General features: G+C 38.8%; 1 protein-coding gene across 3 annotated transcripts in view; it reads left to right on the top strand.

Annotated features, from left to right (window-relative positions):
• Window positions 1–20965, top strand: part of LOC145350774 (uncharacterized) — a 36989-nt gene that overhangs the window by 5319 nt on the left and 10705 nt on the right. Inside the window, exons 2-3 of one of the 3 annotated variants that reach the window (XM_080200057.1) lie at window positions 1595–1676; window positions 7486–8829. In XM_080200057.1, coding sequence (XP_080056183.1) covers window positions 7487–8829 — 1343 coding nt within the window. In that variant the 5' untranslated portion in view covers window positions 1595–1676; window position 7486. Of the gene's footprint in view, window positions 1–1528; window positions 1677–7485; window positions 8830–20965 lie in introns of all 3 variants that reach the window. The other 2 variants (XM_080200056.1, XM_080200058.1) reach the window with 2 other exon arrangements.

Below are 20965 nucleotides of genomic sequence, written 5' to 3'. Positions count from 1 at the left end.
CATGGAGCTGCTTCAATCGTTTTTTAGAACTTCTTGTAATTTTTAATTGACAGTGCTGCTGACAACCAATGTATTCATAATTTTCAGAGTCATTAAAATGCAGAAATGTTCCGAGATGGCATTGGTGCCTCTGAAAAAACACTCCAGTTTGTGTTTTCATCCTTTTTAGGCTAGAATTTAGTGTCTATTGGTATAATCTGTCTCCCTTCACCACGCCCCATGAATGTTTCTGTTGCCAATGTACCTTTCATCTGGAATTTCAGCGAGTCGCCACTGGCTCTTTGACTGAGGTAAATTGGTATATTCTCCTTGACTAGGTCCCAACAATGTCAACTTGGCACTGAAATTATTTGTATTGGCACCAGATGCTTGGAAGACAATTTTACCAACAAAATGCTGAAAATTATTAATAGAAAACTTAAGAGGAGAAATCTTTGTTTGATCAAATTAGTTTTAGAAGTTCTTCTTTAAGTCAGACATGGTTTAGTCTCTAAGAACTAAAAAAGTCAAGTGAGAGAAAACGGATTGGTTTTGCCTGTTGAAACCCATTACTAAAAAATAACTTAGAGGTATTTGCTTTGTGGGCTATTATTGGTTATGTTTATGCTTAACTGAAGTACGGTGGCCCACTGAGTATTGGCAAGATAATGTGTTTCATCTCAAAGAGCCTTTTGATTTGCACTGCTGATCTAATCTACTTGTTTGAAAAAATGGGGGAAGCTTTGTCCAAGGGAACTGTTACCCACTTTGACACCAACTATGAGCATATATTGATGTGGAATAACTGTAATATTTTCCTTGCATTATAATTTGCAGCTGGCAATTACAATCCGTGATTAAATTATGCCTAATTAGAAATAAATCTCTTGTGAATAAGTTGCTCTAATTTGCAATTAAAGTAACCAAGATAACTTGCAAAAAGAAGTTCATTTTTAAAAACAAAATCTTAACTTTTAAAATGAAGATTAAAAGTTGCATAAAATGCATTGTACGGTCCTAGACTGGTGCTCATGTGATCACTAAACACTGATTTGTTAGCACTACTAACATGTTCAATATTCGGCAGGTTCCAGACACCCCTCTGCTTTCTGTATACATAAGTAACAAAAGCAAAGTTATGAAATTTGGTTTTTGTCTGATAAGGAGTTGGAGGGAAATTTCAATGCAGGGAAACATGCCACTTAAAACCAGAGAACCGTGGGGCAAGTTGATCCTGGCTTATGTTCTTTCTTTCATGGCTACTTTACAAAGAAGATGCAGAAAGGTTGTTCGACCAATGCCCATTTTGTAAATGATTCTGTGGCAATTGTTGAAGAGGAGAGGGGAGTTCTCTTTGTGCCCTGAAAGGGGTGCACAGCTTATAGATACTGTTACTGGAGGACAATCTTTTTTAGTATAAAAAAGAAATAGTTGGTTGTAACAGCTTGCATCTTCATGACAGGTTTTCAGCAAAAAATACTATTTAACAAAATATCTGACCATATAGAAAACAAAATTGGTTAATTTTATGAATTTTAACCTGTAAAAGGTTGCTGAATCAAAGTGAATTGAAGGTAGCACACAGTGATACAAGACTCCACTGCTATGCCCTTAGGAAAATCTTACCAGCTGCTGTAAGGAGGATAAGCTTCAGCTTTATTACACAGAAGAAGATTCAAATAACTCATTTATATCTGGTAAGTTAACTTCCATTATATACATTATGCACTTTTATGCAACTGTAGCACATAATTTGATCTAAATTACTTATGTTATAGCGTATTAATTTGAAGTTTTAATGTTCATTGTCAACTTACATAAGCAATTTTTTATTCATAGGTTGTTATTCAGATCAGAAAGGTTCACCGATCTTTCGATCAACATAAATTCAGTATTTCAGCTTTCATATATTCACAGATTGAGTTTGCTTTACGATCCAGTGACAAAACTTGCCTCTGCAAAGAAGGGGCTAACAACAAAATTACTACTTTTGGAGGAGTTAACGTCCAGTACATTGGGAGGAAGACCTCTCCAATACAAAGATCTCTGCAATCACCTCCGAAGGCGATGATGTGTTAGCCATAGGGATCAGTGCTAAAGTTGATTCAACAATGCTGTTCCACTATCAAATCTGGAACATGTTGAGACTCAGAATGTCGTGGCAGAGGTTGCCTCCAAAATGCTACTTTATGCAGCTGCTTGAAATTAAATTCCAGTGCTTCACAAAGATGATCCAATAGCCAAACCTTGCAGTCAGTCTGTTATTGATGCATATGTATGACCACTTATGACCTTCACTGCCATGCAAGGTGATGACCAGAATTGTCAAAGAAATAGCCTAAGGTACGATTACACTTAATGATGTCATTTTGATCTTGAGGAATCTGTGGAGATTCATGCTGTAGAGAGAACAATGCTAAAAATTGTAAAGAAAGAAAGTCCTATATGATTTGTGATTGCCAGCCTGGCTTGGTTGTTAACAGGCATTCTTGAATCAAAAGATTGTGGATTCAAGCCCAAATACAGGCTTGAGCATGTAATCCATGGGGTTTTCGTGCTCTGCTGAGGGAGTGCTGTAAACCTAATCTGCATCTGTCCAGCTGGACGTAAACGTTCCGGTGACATATTTCTCTGGCAACTCCCCTCCCCTCCCTCAACACTCCTCCCCCCCCCCCCCCCCCACCCCACCCCCTCATGCCAACAGATCCAAAATAGGTTACTGTTTCATTAATTTGCCATCCATAGGAACTTTGTTTTATGCAAATTGGCTGTTGTATTTGCTTCAATAAAGTGTCAAATAGTTATTCAGCATTCTAGAATGCCCTGAGAACATTAGTCATGATATGAATTCAGTTTCCTTCTTCCTTTCAAGTAACCATGTGAGTTGTTTTGAATTTTGCATTTATTGTGTAGGAAGTAATTGATTCATGAACTATTGTTCATTTTTGCAGAATAAACCGCTGAATTTCACCATCTAATGCTTCGCCAGTTTGTTTTTTCCTCCACATAGATGGTTAATTAAAATTCTGAGGAATATCTCTCTCCCAATCACTCTCTTCTACCAGTCACCTCGGTGCACAGATTGTACTGCAACGTAGTTTCTTGTCTTCTAGATCCACGTTTTAAACTTTGCAACATAGCTTTGAAAATAGGAATGCAAAACAAAATAAGTGATCAATTTCATAATCTATAATAGTGGACTAGAAATACAATTGGACATTTATCGTGAGTGTTTTATATCAGTGTCTTGTTTTTAAATTGGAGTGTGGAAGGGTTGCATTTGGTGGTTATGTGATGTGGATGAGAAGATTGAGAAATACCAGCATGATTGCAGTTTTCTTCTAAGAGAACTTTAAAGTGGTTCCGTTTTTTTTTACAGGTGTTGGGGGAAGGGTCAGGAATTCAAGTCCTTGTGGAAATGGGATGAGAATAGTTAGAGGGAACTTTGCAGGGAGACCAACATTGAGGATTTCTGAAGTCAGGGTGGGGAGCTCAATAATTGCAATGTTTGTAATCTGTCAGCAAATTACTAGTGATAGTTCAAAGGGTTTTGCATTCAAAATTCAACATGTTAAAACTGAAGACTTGTTTTCTAACACATTTTGGAAATGAGAATATTTAAAAGACTGAGGAAAGATATTGCCTTTTTGGCCAACGATGAACAACATGAAACATTAATTCTGTTTTTCTCTACACAGATGCTAACAGAGAATATTGTTGGTTATTGACCTCCTCTTCCCAATTTCAGTAATCCTTCCCTCAGTTCTCTTCACCCCCCAATCCCCAAATTTCCTCCAGTATTCCCCCTAACTAGTCTCAGCCCATACGCACAAGGAATTAAATTCTCCAGCCTGATTGCCTCCAAAACCCCATAAAATAAAAATAGAGTCACCTTAAAGTTCTCCTAGAATAGACTGCAGTCATACTCATACTTCTCACCCATATCACCTGATGCAGCCCTCCCACACTCTAACTCACTTGTTTGCTACGAAAAGCATCAGCTGAATGTTTTCGGCTGTTTCTGTTTTTATCAGTGCCTACCACTGTGTTTCGTGATTCAGAGCTTTTTGGAATTTATACATCTGCTGCACCTTTAATCAGTACACTTTTGGTTGCACTCAGTCTAAAACCTATGTACAATACTTACAAACTCACTGTTCTAAAAGGTCAGCCTAAATTTCACCTGATGCCAATGCTTTGAAATTTGTTCTCAAGCTTTCAAAGAACAAAGAAATTACAGCACAGGAGCAGGCCCTTTGGGTCTCCAAGCCTGCACCAACCATGTCGCCTAACTTAACTAAAACCCCCTACGCTTTCGGGGATCATATTCCTCTATTCCCATCTCTTTCATGTACTTGTCAAGATGCCCCTTAAAAGTCACTAACGTATCCGCTTCCACTACCTCCCCCGGCAACAAGTTTCAGGCACCCACCTCTCCCTGTGTAAAAAATCTGCCTCGTACATCTCCTTTAAAACCTTCCCCTCGCACCTTAAACCTATGTCCCTTAATTTTCAAAAGTAGCAAAATTGTGTGTTAGAAGCTGCAAGAACATTGCATTACTTATCAGGCAAGGTGTAACTAGTGCATTTTAGGGCATAGTGCACACAATCAGTTCGCACAATCTGCTTTCAAGTGACAGTGTCAACACTCACAAATATGAAATCCAAACCTCACCTTCAATTTGTGGCATTTAATCAAAATGGACAATTTACACATAAATACACTAATGGTGGGTTGGCTGTGTTGAAAAGTCTTTAATGAATAGAAAGTCACATGAACTAAATCATTCTGATAAAACACTCAAGTTCATAAATTGCAGTTTCCAATTTTTCACATGAAGAAAAACCTAAAGCTCATTGTTTCAACTGCATTCCTGCATGAAAGCAAATGACTAAAAAGAAACTTTATTTTCAAACTCTCTTCTAACTACAAACAAGGAAATCATAATAATCGGCAATGTCTGCTTGCGGAATTTATAACAGAAAAATACAATGAATAAATATAGTAGCTGTACTGAGACCTTAAGTAAAGGTTTTAATGAAGTATTGTTGAGGGCTTGTGGGGCGAGTGGTGAGGTTTTGAGAGAGTTTCTTTGCTTCAAATGGTTTTTAAGAATTCAACTTGTTTGGAAAGGTTTTGAAGATATTAAATTCAATTCCACACATGCAGAGCATCAGCCTGCACTGATGCATAGATTAAATGCAGACAAATTCTGCAAACAGCATGTGTTCAGTAGGCACAGATGTATTTGAAAGTTTGTTCAACTGCACTGAGCCGAAAAACCCACTGATGCTCAGGTGCAACAAACTGAAACCTTGAAGTAAAAGCCACATGATTAGTGGGTAAATGTAATCTTGTTATTATGAAATAAGTTTTTATTTTGTTTAAAAATTTATTCTGGACATAAGTTTGTGTTACTAAAATAAGACAACGAATGAATCTGTTTCGCAAAGTGTGAATTCTGTTGGTTTCTCAAAATATGGCAAATGTTTATATGGGGGCCCAGGTTCAATTCCGGCCTTGGATGACTGTCTGTGTGGAGTTTGCACTTTCTCCCCATGTCTGCGTGGGTTTCCTCAGGGAGTTCTGGTTTCCTCTGAGTCTAACGATATGCGGGTTAGGTTGATAGACCATGCTAAATTGACCCTAGTGACAGGGGGATTACAGGATGAATACATAAGGTTGCAGGAATAGGCCCTGGGTGGGATTGTGGTTGGTGCAGATTTGATGGGCTGACTGGCCTCCTGCACTGTTGGGATGCTATGACTGGTTATGCCTGTCAGCGATGACTCAGTTAGACCTCTCTTGAGTCACAATTTTGTGGTTTCAAGTGCCGCATTAGAGAACATAGGAATTTTGGCTAATGCTCCAGCGCAATACTGAGCGAGTACTGCGCTATCTGAGGTGGATTCTTTTAGATGAAGCATTAAGTTAAGGCCCCATCTATCCCACGTGAATGTAAAAGATTACATGGCACTTTTTCAAAGAAGAGCAGGGATCTGATCTTCGATGTCCTCACTAATATCCCTCAATCAACATCTCAAATAATGTCTGGTCATTATCATATTGTTCGTGGCAATTAGCTAATTGTGTAAATTTGCTGCTGCATTTGCTACGTTACAATAGTGACTACACTTCAAAAGGACTTCACTGGTTTTAAAGTGCCTTGGAATGCCTGGTAGTTGTGAAATGTGTAATATAAATGCAAATCTTTTGAGTTTTCCCATCATGTGCATTTGCGTAACAATTTACAGTGTTGAATGTCGATGTGAAATGGTATGTCTCAAAAACGTGATGCAAGAATTTGGATTTATAGACAGGGATTATGTTTTGAATGCTAGATGGTGCATGAAATGTACCAAATATTTAGAAAAGGACAAGAACAGAGACTAATATAAAAAGAGACTATATGAAGTATCACTAAGAGAATTTAGGGGGCATGCTGAAATGAAAAGATGTAAAACAAGATACCAGTGTCTACATTTCAAATTATGTGCAGAGGCACAGAAAAATTGCCCTTTCCTGCCTTAAGTCAAACGATTCTATTGATTTGAAAGGTTCATGGTTGAAATTTTAACGCTGGAATAGTTCCACTGGAGTCTTAGTGCCAGAAAAAAATGTATATTCATTAGGTCTTTAATCTGGTCAAAATTAAGATTTCTGAATTTCATCATTGAAGAACTACTGTCATCATGTGGAGAAACCTCTGTTTTTTGGGAGATGTGCAAGTAAATGTTCATAAATGTTCATAAACTTTGGCATGTTTATGTAATCTTAATAAAAATTATAATGAAAGCACAATGCACTTTTTATAATTTTTCTTACAATTGGACATAGATTTTTTCAAATGTGAACTTTCTGCTGTTAAACTGATTAAAAAAAAACTCTCATCTCAAATGCTAAATACGTATAAAATCATTAGACAGTAACTTATGTAATCTCTGTGGGACATATTCAATGTTGTACATCCATTTTTGAGCATTGAGTTCAATGGCAGATGAACATTGGGCACAATGTCCTATGTCCAATTGCCCAAAAAGTGCAGTGGTTGTCAAATTAAGTTCGTAGAGTGCCTGCCTGAAAGAGCAAATGCACCTTCTGATGTAAGTCAAGGTCTTAACATCTCTTGTAGAATCCACCTGAAATTGATCAAGTCAGAGGAGCTTCCAGCCAAATGTTCTAATTTAATAAAGCAAAATATTGCGGATGCTAGGAATCTGAAATAGTAGCAGAAAATGTTGAAAGACTTTGGCAGGTTTGGCAGGATTTGTGGAGAGAGGAAAACAGAGTTAAAGTTTTGCATCCATATGTCTCTGCGAGAAAGTTAATTAAGATCACTAAGTTCTAGATTCGGAAGTGGAATTATTTGCCTTGAATAAAGAATTCATTCAAAATTGATTGTTATCTACCCCTTTATTTAATTGTTACTTCATTGATAGATGTAAGACTTTTAATTGTCCTGTGTTTTATTTCAATTTTATATTTTCCTGTTCCTATTCCAAAAGGATGGATCCATACAGAGTTACCATGGAATCAAAGGCTGCTGCTTCAAATCTTCTGAGTGCACTGCATTCTTTCTATCAGTTTGGCCATCTGTGTGATGTGATTGTCCATACAGAGCACCTTGGAGTTCAAGAAGAGTTTGCTGCTCACAGGGCGGTCCTGGCAGCATCTAGCAATTACTTCAGAGAAATATTCCTCAGGGAGGAGCTGTCTGAGAAAAAGGAAACGACAGTCACCTTGCAAGATATTTACACTGAGGATTTTACCTCCTTTTTAGAGTTTGTGTACACAGCAAAAATAGAGATTGAACCTCAGAAGGTATATCGAATGCAGGACATTGCTGAGAGATTAGAATGCAAAGACCTTGTGGAAGCCTGTGAGCTTCTAAAGGTTGAGCTATCGAGGCAAAGCCCGGAGGTGAAGGGGCAAGCCTGCCAGGAGTGCCAGCTTGCTGGTGGATTGGAAAGTGCTCAGAATACAACTGACTCAGAGCATCTGGATAGCCAGGAGGTGGAGAATTTGTCCAGGATTGTAGCTGCACCAATGAGAAACAGACTTTGGGACAAAGCACCAAAAAAGAAAACCTTTGAAACTGGGCAACTAGCGGTAGAACACTGCACACAGGGAAATGTAAAAGAAGTCACTGAGTCAATCACTGTCATTGATCCTAGCACAGGAATGGTTAAATCGACTACCTATACCACAGAAGAAGTGAACGATGAAGATGCTGATGCTGCTGCTGATCTTAATCAGAAAGATGATTGTAAAACCAATCCAATAATCCATGCAGATTCCCCAGAAACACGAATTGTGATCAAGAAATTGCATTGTCTGGAAGATGAGGACGGAATGCATGATGAACCTGAAGGCTCAGAGAATAACGAACTTAAAAAAATGACTAGGAGCATGTCCAAACGAATGCCGCAGAGTTATACATGCGACAAATGTCACCAGATTTTTCAATTCCTGAAACCATATCAAACTCACATGACCGCCCAGCATGGTATTACCATTGTGGTAAAGTACAGCTGCAGTATGTGTTCTCAGCTTTTTTCTAATCATCAGAACCTAAGACAGCACAGACTTACTGTTCACAACAATGAGCGCCCTTTTGCATGTTCATTATGCGACAAACGATTTAAGCGCCAAAAAGACATCAATGATCACGTTAGGAGAGTGCATGAGAAGAGAAGGACTCCACAGACATGTCCTTATTGTGATAAAATTATTAGTTCAAAATGCGGACTGACAGTTCACATCAGAACACATACGGGGGAAAAGCCATATAAATGCCAATTTTGTCCAGCAAGCTTTGCTCAGAGATCTGCTTATAACACTCACGTAAGGTATTACCAATTTCTGTACATATTACTGTCCCATTTTTGAAACTGGTTTGTTTCTTTATATGATACAAATGCACCCATACTGGAGTTTTAAAAGGAAGTTGAAATCAAGACTAGTAATAAATTGTGGTTCCTGATATGCCAGAAAAAACATAACATAGAATTCCTACAGTGCAGAAGGAAGCCATTTGGTCCATCAAGTCTGCACGGACTCTGACAGAGCATCTTAACCAGGCCCAGCCCCTGCCTTGTCCCTGTAACCCCACATATTTATGATAATTCCACTAGCCTACATCTTTAGGGGCACTAAGGGGCAATTTAGTATTGCCAATCTAGCTAACCTGCCCATTTTGAACTACATTAGCATAAACAGAAAATGTTGGAAATACTCAGTGGCTCAGATAGCATCGATGAAGAGAGAGTTTCACTTTTCATGAAATATCTGCTTAATACTTACAACATTTTCTGTTTATATTCCAGATTTCCAAAGTACTTTGCATGTTTGATAAAATTTGAAATAGCTCTGATATATCATTTTAAGCCTGGCGTACTTTTCAACACACTGTAGATGGTGAGAGCATGTCCAACTCATGAATGTTTGTTTATCCTTGAGGAAATGGAGTCATAGGTTCTATGTCTCAGGAAATAAATCTACCTGACCATACTTTTTGTTTATTATGATGGGAGAGAGAACATCTCAACAAATTATAAAAAAGCAGCCAGAATATCTGTTACCATTGCCAAGAAAAGAGCTTTCTACTGTTGAACATGCTCAGGTTTCAATTGCTTTGCCAGAGTTGTTAAATCCCCATTCTGATGTCAGTGAACAAAGTAATATTGTTTGACCCTTTGAATGCTGATTGGGAATTAGAAATGAGTGCACTGACTAAGTAAAGAATGCAAAGCATTTCACATTTTTAGTGGCATGAGTGCCAAAACACATTGGACCAGATCCCGTTGGAATGGAGCATCTTGTACCATACAGCATTAGTTAGATTTTCTCTTATGCCATTCAGTTCAAGGTTTTTGCACCATAACTTGCTGGAAGCGCAAGCTGGTCATGTGGTCACTACATGTAAGGTCAATGAGTCATCAGGGACCTTAGTTACATGTGGGACCAACTGTCTATCTCCTTAACCAAGAGATTAAGAATTAAGAATGGAACAAGAACAACAAAGAAGAGGGGAATGAATTAGTCATATCAAGCATTGAAAAATAAATAAATAGAAAAGGAAGAAAAACAAAAAGTGCTGGAAAATCTCAGCAGGTCAGACAGCATCTGTGGAGAGAGAATAAAGACAATGTTTCGAGTCTGGATGACCCTTTTGGAGTCTCCAGACTCAACGTTGGTGAGTTTGATGCTGTTTTTTGTTTCAGATTCCAACATCCACAGTATTTTGCTTTTATTTTTAGGGAAAAGGAAATTTCCAGCAAGACTTAGAAAAAAGGGACAGAGTGAAAAAGTACTTTTAAAAAAATACATTTTTAAAAATCTCAAAGCAATTGAATACATGAAGGAATTAATTTGAGTCTTTTAAAATGTTTCTTCCTGGGTCACAGAGGTTTGACTGGATTTGCATTAACAATTGTCATGCAATCAAAGAGGTACTTACGTTAATTACCCAACTTGGCTTTGTATGCTGAATGTAATGGCCAGGTATTATGTAAATTCACAAAGTTCTGTTGGGGGGAGAAGAAAGAAGAATTTGTGCAATTAAATGCAATAAATGTGACTGAAGAAAATAAATACCAGGGAGGGTGAGATACTGTTTGTGAAAATCAAACTATAGTGCAGTGTGAAGCAGAAAGTTGTAGAGAAATGCAACTCTGTGTCAACCTTAATCACATAGATTTGTCTGATTTGCACATTAACAATACTGGGCATTAACACGCTTTTTTTTTAAACATCATTTGGCCCATTGTGTGAAGGTGTTTTACGCTCACTTTGGGTTTTAGAAGAGCAGCACTGCACCTAACCGGTGTTATGGATAATGTTTTATCATGGATAGAGGATTGGCTAACTAACAGAAAGCAAAGAGTGTGGGTAAATGGGTGTTTTTCTGGTTGGCGATCAGTGACTAATGGTGTGCCTCAGGGATCAGTGTTGGGACTCCAATTGTTTACAATTTACGTAGATGATTTGGAGTTGGGAACCAAGTGTAATGTGTCAAAATTCGCTGATGAAATTAGGATGAGTGGCAGAGCAAAGTGTACAGAGGACACAAAGTCACAGAGGGATATAGATAGTCTAAGTAGGGGGTGAGTGTCTGGCAGATGGAGTACAATGTTGGTAAATTGACGTCATCCATTTTGGTAGGAATAACAGCAAAATGAACTATTATTTAAATGGTAAAAATTGCAGCATGCTGCTGTGCAGAGGGACCTGCATGTCCTTTGTGCAGGAATCTTAAGGAGTTGGTTTGCAGGTGCATCAGGTAATTAAGAAAGCAAATAGAATTTTGTCTTTCATTGCTAGATGGATGGAATTTAAAAACAGCGAGGTTATGTGTAGGGTGCTGGTGAGGCCACATCTGGAGTACTGTGTACTGTTTTGGTCTTCTTCCTTGAGAAAGGATATACTAGCACTGGAGAGGGTGCAGAGGAGATTCACTAGATTGATTCCGGAGTTAAAAGGGTTGGCGTATGAGGAAAGACTGAGTAGACTGGGGCTACATTCATTGGAATTCAGAAGAATGAGAGGAGATTTTATAGAAACGTATTATGAAGAGAATAGATAAGGGAAGTTGTTTCCACTGGCAAGTGAAACTAGAAGTCGGGGCCATAGCCTCAAAATAAGGGGAAGCAGATTTAGGACTGAGTGGAGGAGGAACTTCGTCACACAAAAAGTTGTGAATCTGTGGAATTCCCTGTCCAGTGAAGCAGTTGAGGCTACCTCATTGAATATTTTTAAGGCAAGGATAGATAAATTTTTGAACAGTAAAGGAATTAAGGGTTATGGTGAGCGGGTGGATAAGTGGAGCTGAGTGCACGAAAATATCAGCCGTGATCTTATTGAATGGCGGAGCAGGCTCAAGGGGCCAAATGGCTTACTCCTGCTCCTAGTTCTTATGTTCTCCTGTTCAACACTCGCCTACGTCTATACATTATGTGCCTCAACTCTCCTTTGCCATCATCCAGTGTGGATTTCTAAAGTAAGAGGCCTGGCAATTGCCTGAATCTGTCCGATCCAGTTATCCCTCAGGAGGGTGGAAGAACATTTTGCTAGCAAGCACTAAGCTACTTAAGGTATCTTGGTTGAATAGGTGCATAATTATCGGTGGCAATTTTACATCGTGACCTAAGCATGCTGAGCATGGTTAGATGCAAAGATAGGAATTGTAATGGTGGCTTTATAAATGGGAACACAAAAAATGGAGGTCCTCCAATGCTTTCAATTGAATGAAAGCAGGTAGCTTTACTTTGGGTGGTCTTGTTGACTGCTGAACCTGTGTTATGGATAGATGGCATAATAATGTAAATATGACATTATACCTGTCAGTAAGAATCAAAGATGTCCTGCTGTTTGTTTATCAGATCTGCCACTTTAGGAAAGTTGCCTCACCAAGAGCTAATAGTAACATGGTAATGTTTTGGACAGGGTGGGACCACATCACCGTGACATAGTGGTTAGTACTGCAGCCTCAGAGTACCAGGAACCCAACTTCAATTCCCAGCTCAGGTCACTGTCTGCACAGAGTCTACACGTTCTCCCTGTGTCTGTGTGGGTTTCCTCCAGCTGCTCCGATTTCCTCCCGCAGGCCGAAAGATGTGCTGGTTAGGTGCATTGGCCATGTTAAATTCTCCCTCAGTATACCCAAACAGTGTGGCAACTAGAGGATTTTCACACTAAATTGCAGTGTTAATGTAAGCCTACTTGTGACTAATAAATAAGCGTTAACTTTTCTTCTAAATCTCCCATTAGTTTCCATACTGTAATTTTAAAATCAATGATACTGAATGCTTAACTGTACATTGAAACATTTTATTTGCGAACTTGACTGCTTGTGAGCATTGTAACAAGTTTTTTAATAATCAACCATTTAAATTCCCAGTACTCTTTCTTGCTCTGTTGCCCTAAAATGCTTATCCATTTAATACATACTCCAACAAGTTACCCCTTTCACCTAATCTTGAGTGCACGCTAATTTCTGTTGACCTTTATCTGCCAACTCTCCACCTATTGGTTAAACCTGTACAGAAACATTTTTTGAATTTCAATCATTGTTTAGTACCCAACTTGATCTCATCAACAATCTATTCTCATTACTGTAACGGTATCCAAAAAAGAATGAGAGGTTATTTGGACTGAAGAACTACCATCCAATCCTATATTACAATGTTACTGAGCATAGATTGCTTCATTGATTGCAGAGTAAATACCTTAGACACAGTCATTCATTTCAACCCTGTGAGGAAGAAAAAAATCATTTTGGTTTATTCCAGGTTACGTAATAGGGCTTAATTTAAGTATGCAAAGTGTTGTATTAATGTACAGTAAAGCCAGACTGAGAAATTGAAACCAGGTGAAATGCTACCGGTAGAAGCAAATGTTTGTTCCTGACAGCAGTATTCATTAAAAGCAGAGGTAACATGCAAATAATGCTAAAATATTTTGTAACCATACTTGATGAAGGTGAAAATCATTATCACAAATGTATTGTATTTCACTTTTACTCTGGAAGATGTAGCTCACTATCAACTCTCCAGTTGAGTTGATTATGGTTGGTCTGGGACCTACAGCACAGTTTGTACGACTGATCTGACGTAGGAACAGGCCAGCCTGAAGCTCCTGAAGCGCTGTGTCAAAGTGGGTTCTGAGATCAAGTATGGGAGGTTTTATCTAGTTTGTTTAAAGCCTGTAATTTGCCCTGTTGTCTGAACCTTCAGATTATCTCAAATGCAGGAAATGATCAAGAAATACTTTTTTAAAAATCCTAGAAAAACTCTGAGGGTATGGCTGCAACTGCAGAGAGAAAAAAGTCAGTGTTTTGACTTTTTTGGGGGGAAAGTCAAGAAATAACTGGGTTTCTACATAAAACTGCCTTTCGCACATCAAGGCAGGGGGATTGTAATATGTTGTATACTTATACCGAGGATACATTGACTTTTTAATGTTAATCAGTCACGTATATTGTACTATCAAATTTCAATATTTGATTTGTCAGGTTTCAATTATCTAAAAAAAATTGTGGACTCTTTTTCTGAAATAAAATGATGATGTAATCAAGTTTTATATTGCCAGTGATCAGTAAGAGTGTCAAGTTTTATCTAACTTCATAAAATTGAGAAGCTGGTAATATACATAAACAGGTTAGTCACCAGGCACATTATCTTATCAAAAGCAGAGTCTGTCTGCGACATTTTAGATAAAATTAGATAATCGTTTTAAAATCCAGACAAATACAAGCAAAAATCCATCAAATTTGCCTAAATTAAAAATTAAGCTATTAACAGGTATTATGCTGCCCATATCAGAAAATCGAGGCTTCATTTTTTCTACTAAAAAATTGGCATATTGTATAATTGGATTTGGTTGTATTCTGCTGGGACTTTGGTAGTGAAACCCAGGGTGCTGGTTTATTTATGTTCATTATTTATCCTATAAAGAAAATTATGTTTTAGTTTGGGCTGATTAATCACACTTGCATTGGACACCTAAAATCAATGACCATAGATTATAGGAGACTTAGTGCTTTCAGAATGTGCTGCACAATAGTTGCTAAGGAAGCAGTTTCCAACATAGAGGTTGCCTCATTAAAACTCCCTTACCACGTGCCTAATCCATGAACCCTTTGTAGCCAACACAAAACAAGGTTACTTCAATCTTTCAAAATCAAAATCTCCAAGATTGCAACTATTTTTTCAGATCTTCTGTAACAGGTGAGGCGGGGGAGGAGTTAAAAAGAGACGAGGAAGAAACACAGTTTAAATTGAATCAATGAAGAAAGGTGATTTGGCAAAGATATCACAGCAGGAAAAATTAGGTGTAAATCAATAATGCTACATTATGCTGTAATTAAAATAGAGTGCTTTATTAAAATAACAATTCATAGATCTCACTTAAAATCTAAGAACTAGCAAAAACTGAGCTCTTAAACATTATCTTTTGAAGTTCTGATAATTCAGCTGAAAGCAGTACTTAATATTGATTAAAGAGTTAGATTTAGTTGACATTAGATTTATTCAGGATATGCGAAACTCAGGGAAATTGCAGTATAGTGTCTTCATAAACTAATATAGCGAACTAACTTAAGCTCCATTTATAAGAACAAACAAAGATTGGATATCTCAGAAATCTGACCTTCATTTGCAACTTAAGTTATGAATTCTAAATCAGAAATAGTATCAAGTAGATATTACTTAGAAGTCATTTGTTCACACATTGGCATTGTTTTCATCAACCCTATCTTTCAAATAACATGACATATTCCTCCTCCTGGCTGTTTTAAGAATCAAGTACTTTATTTTCGTTATCTATTTTCTGATCCCATAGTTTCTAAATGCCACAATATGAAAAATAGCAACAAGAGTTGGCTATTTGGCCCATCGAACCTGCTCCACCATTCAATATGAGCATGGCAGATCCTCCATTTCAATACCATTCTTCTGGTCTCACCCAGTACCCCTTGCCACCTTTAGTGCCTAGAAATCTCATGTATTTCTTTCTTACATTCAGGACTTTGCCTCCACAGCCTTCTATGGTAGAGAATTATACAGGTTCACCATCCTCTGAATGAAAGAAATTCTCCTCATCTCAGTCCTAAATCACCTACCACATATCCTGAGACAGTGACCCCTTGTTTTAAAGCCCTCCCCCTCCCTGAAGCTTGGGAAAAGGTCATCCCTGCACCCAGTCTGTCCAGCCCTGTCAGAAATTTAGACCTTTCAAAGAAATCTCCTCTCATTCTTCATTGTACTCCCTCTATGGCAAGTATATATTTTTTTAGGTCAGGAAACCAAAACTACACACTAATCCAGGGCTCTCCCAAATCCCTGTACAAAAGCAGTCAGACATCTTTGCTCCTGTACTCAAATCCTTTTGCAATAAATAGCATATTATTTGTCTTCTTAACTGCTTGCCTCACCTGTATGCTTTTAATGATTAGTGAACAAGGAGAGCCAGATCCCTTTGTACATCAACATTTCCCAATCTGTCATTCTTTCAATAATACTCTGCCATTTTTCTACCAGAGTGGATGACTTCACACTTGTTATACTGCCTTTGCCACTCAACTTGTCTAGTGGGCAAATACTACAAGTCTCTTTACCACTCACAATTCCACCTAGTTTTGTGCTATCAGTAAACTTGGAAATATTGCATTTGATTCTTTCATTCAGATCATTGATACGTATTGAGTAGCTGGGGCTCAAGCATCCTGTAGCACCTCACTAGTCACTACCTTCCACTCTGGAAAAAGACCCACTTATTCCTACACTGTTTCCTGTTTCTGGCCAATTCACAGTCTGTGCTACTATATTACCCCCAATCCTGTATGTGGGACTTTATCGAGCACTTTCTGAAAACCCAAATACACCATGTCCACTGGTTCCCTCTTAACTATTCCAGCAGGCATGTCCCCAAAAAAAACTAGTAAGTTATCAAACATGATTTCTCTTCCATAAATCCATGTTGACTTTGTCTGATCCCATCAGTATTTTCAAAGTATCCTGTTATCACATCCTTTTATAATAGATTCTAGCATTTTCCCTGCTGTTGGTAGCTAACCGGTCTATAATTCCTTGCTTTCTCCCTCCTTTTTGAAATAATGGGTTTACGTTTGCCACTCTTCAATCTGCTGTGACTGTTCCAAAATTTACAGAATTTTGGAACTGACGCAAAATTTACAGAATTTTAGAACCGACGCATCCACTATTTCTGTGGCCACCTCCTTTAGTACCCTGAGTTGTAGATTATTAGGCCCTGGGATTTTTCAGCTTTCAATCCCACTAATTTCTGTGGCCTTAGTGCCTTCCCCTTAATCCTTAATATTTGGTAACCTATGGACAAGTCCCATGAATATTTTCTGCCCTTATTGTTTCTTAGCTCTACAAAGACTGCATAGACATCTAGATATTCTGATCCAATATCCTTTCTCACTATTGCACTAATTTCACCCTTTACTAATAACACCATCCTACCTGCTTTTCCTTTCTGGCTGTCATTCCTAAATTTAAAGTTTAAAGTGTTTTTTCAAAGTTTATTTATTAACGTTACAAGTAGGCTAACATTAACACTGCAGTGAAGCTATTGTGAATATCCCCTAGTCGCCACAGTCCGGTGCCTGTTCAGGTACACTGAGGGAGAATTTACATGGCCAATCCACCTAACTAGCACTGTGGGAGAAAACGGGAGCACCCGGAGGAAACCCACGCTGAAATGGGGAGAACGTGCAGACTCCGCACAATGACCCAAGCTGGGATTTCAACCTGACTCCCTAACCACTGTATTACCGTGCTGCCCATATTGTATACCCTTGGATATTTAGCTCCCAGTCTTGGTCATCCTGCAGTTATGTCTCCCTAATTGCAATCCCGTTGTACCCCTTCACAACTGCTTGTGCTGTTAATTCATTTACCTTATTGCAAATATTCCCATACGTTCAGATGCAGTACCTTTAGATTTGTCATCTTAACATTTTTGCTCATCTTGTTTTGTACAATGACCCTATTTGGTACTAGCCTTTGTTTCATCTGCCTTCCACTTTTGCTTTTTACTCTTCTATCTTTCATGTCCTTCTCTCGTTTTTCTCTGCTCAGGTTCCCATTCCCCGCCACTCTGGTTTAAACCCTCTCCCATTTGCTAGGGAATGCCTGAGATGCAACCCTTCCAGCTTGTACACTTCCCTTCTTCCCCAGAATCAGATCCAATACCTCAGGAATCTCAATCCCTCCTTACTACACACTCTGTCTAGTCATGAATTCATCTGGTCCAGTCTCCTAAACCTTACTAGGTAGGGTTTGCTGCTGGAAATAATCCTGAGATTTCTACTTTTCCAGCCTTGCTTTTTAATTGATTTCTTAGCGCCCTATATTATGTTTGCTCATCCTTTTTCCCTACCCCCCCGCCTCTGCCTTTCAGAATGTCCAGCAGCCACTCAGTGATACATTCTTGACCCTGGTACCATGGAAGCAACATGATGTCCTGGTGAAATGTCTGCAGCTACAGAAATAACTATCTGTTCCCTTTACAATAGGATCCCATATCACCATTGCTGTCCCACTCTTTTTGCTCCACCCCTGTTGAGCTGAGCCACTTGCAGCACCACAGTCTTGGGTCTGGCTGTATTCCCCTGAGAAACCATCTTCCCCCAGCAATATCCAAAGTGGCTAATCTGTTAGAGGAGGATGGACCCAGTGGACTACCTGATTTGATTTGTTATTGTCACATGTATTAACGTACAGTGAAAAGTATTGTTTCTTGTGTGCTATACAGACAAAACATACTGTTAGTAGAGAAGGAAAGGAAAGAGTGCAGAATGTAGTGTTACAGTCATAGCTAGAGTGTAGAGAAAGATCCACTTAATGCAAGGTAAGTCCATTTAAAAATCTGACAGCAGCAGGGAAGCTGTTCTTGAGTTGGTATGTGACCTCGGACCTTTGTATCATTTTCCCGACGGAAGAAGGTGGAAGAGAGAATGTCCAGAGTGCGTGGGGTCCTTAATTATGCTGGCTGTTTTGCAGAAGTAGCAGGAAGCGTAGACAGAGTGGATGGGAGGCTGGTTTGCGTGATGGATTGGGTTACATTCACGACATTTTGTAGTTCCTTGTGGCCTTGGACAGAGCAGGAGTCATACCAAGTTGTGATACAACCAGAAAGAATGCTTTCTATGTAAAAGTTGTTGAGAGTCATAGCTGACATGCCAAATTTTCTTTAGCGCCCTGAGAAAGTAGAGGCATTGGTGGGCCTTTTTAACTATAGTATCAGCACACTCTGTGTGTGTGTGTGTGTGTGTGTGTGTGTGTGTGTGTGTGTGTGTGTGTGTGTGTGTGTGTGTGTGTGTGTGGGGGGGGGGGGGCTGCAGGTGGTGGTGATGGTCAAGTACAGGTTGTTGGTGATCTGGACACCTAAAAACTTGAAGCTCTCAACTCTTTCTACTTCGTTCCCTTTGATGTAGACAGGGGCATGTTCTCCTTTACGCTTCCTACATTGTAATGCTACGTTCTGCACTGTTTCATTTTCTTCTCTGTGAACAGTATGTTTGTCTGTATAAGCACGCAAGAAACAATACTTTCACTGTATGTTAATTCATGTGACAATAATAAATCAAATCTAAATCAATTCCTGGAGTCGATGACTATCTCCTTCATTTTGTTGACATTGAGGGAGAGATTATTTTTGCTGCACCAATTCACCAGATTCTCTATCTCATTCCTGTACTCTGTCTCTGCCTAGAGCTTTAACAGTGTCAGACGGTCACCCATTCCCTTTCTTATGCACTCTTTACTTGCAGTGCGACCACCTCACTAAGCACTTTCCACAGGGATCTCGGCTTGAGGATACTCCACAGTGATGATTCCAGCCACCACACCAGATCCAAAACAGATTTCAAAACAATCCAGAATCAGCAACCAGTTTTCAAACATCCTCTAATGCCAATCTGCAGCTGGCTGCTTGATATATACGAATTACAATGGGATGACCATTTTTCATCATTTCCAACCCCTTTGCAACCAAGTGTGAGCTTGACACAGTTGGTAATATTGCCCCATGTTAAGATTTTCTGGATTCAGGACTTGAGAACATGACCAGGGCATTGATATGTCAATGTAGTAACGCATAGTTGGAGGTGTGTTGTCTTTTCAGATGACAAGTTAAACTGAGCCTCTAGGTGCCTGCTCAAGTGGTAATTATACAATCAGTACTTGCTAAAAAATAATAAAAGGAAGGAACATTATCCTATGATGAACTGAACATTAGAGGATCATTATTTAATGAAGAGAAAAATATTCTTCAGTTACCCAGATCAATATTCATCGCTCACCCAATGCCACCAAGAAAATGTTAGCTGATCATTCATTCATTTGCTGTCCGTGTGAACTATTGTCTGTCACATCTGATATAACTTACCTTTTACTCTAGAAGTCACCCATCCTTTCTCTTTCTTTCTTACCCTGTGAAAATGCCCATCTTCTGTTGTGTTTTGAGCATGGGATCGCTGCGTGGGAAGGAATTTCACATTCTATCATTCTCTGATTTAGTGGTTCAGAGTGCCAGCACATGGTTTATCTTATCTCTACCCTGTGACACCTGGCTTTTCAGCAGAAACAATTTAATATTTTGTGCCCTGATATGTATGCACACTTTTTTCTTTAAACAACCCAGACTTTCTTCTTGCAACTGTTTAGGACACTGCACCAGAAATAAAAGCAAAAGTTGTGTTTTTCGTAATTACTCTGAAGTGCACTCTGCAAACATTCTTTTTCCAAAATTGTCTCTCTATCCATTTTCCTGATTCCAGTAACTCTGCAACAGGATCAATTAATTCCCCCAGAGCTCATTTTATTGAATGCTTTGAAACAGAAAATAAACTCTGAAAAATGCAACTTAAAGTGATTTGAATTTTAGTTGCACAGCATATTTATATTCTTTCAACAAGCATGCCATTGTAAAGCGTCACTGCCAAGGAAATAGTTTCATGCTAAAGTTATTAAGTATGAGTTACCAAGAGTATGTCAACTCCATGTATTGTTATTCTGGGGACCTGGGTTTAAATCCCACCATGGCAGATGGTGGAATTTTAATTCAATAAAAAAAAGTCTGGAATTTAAGAATCTATTGTCAGTTGTAGTAAAAAACCCATCTGGCTCTTGAATGTCCTTTAGGGGAGAAAGTTGGCTGGCCTACATGTGACTCCAGAGCCACAGCACGTGGGTGACTCTCAACTCCAAGAGCGACTAGGGATGGGCAATAAATGCTAGCTAGCCAGCCAGCGATACCCACATCCCACAAATGAATTTTAAAAATTGTTCTTGGAAGCAATGGCCTGGATTTTGAAGTCAGTGGCACAGGAACTTTCTATATCACAAAGATCACCTCCATCGCCTTTTCTGCCTTTGTTTGTATTGTAGCCTTTCCGCCCATTGGAATCCTCATTAAGACCTATAATGCTTCCAGAGCCAGCTGTTGCAATATTCTCCA

The sequence above is a fragment of the Carcharhinus amblyrhynchos genome, chromosome 12 (assembly GCF_965287045.1).
Source record: "Carcharhinus amblyrhynchos chromosome 12, sCarAmb.v2.hapA, whole genome shotgun sequence".
NCBI lineage: Eukaryota > Metazoa > Chordata > Chondrichthyes > Carcharhiniformes > Carcharhinidae > Carcharhinus > Carcharhinus amblyrhynchos.
Note: the sequence above shows the minus strand (reverse complement) of the source record. Positions and strands in the feature narration are given on the sequence as shown.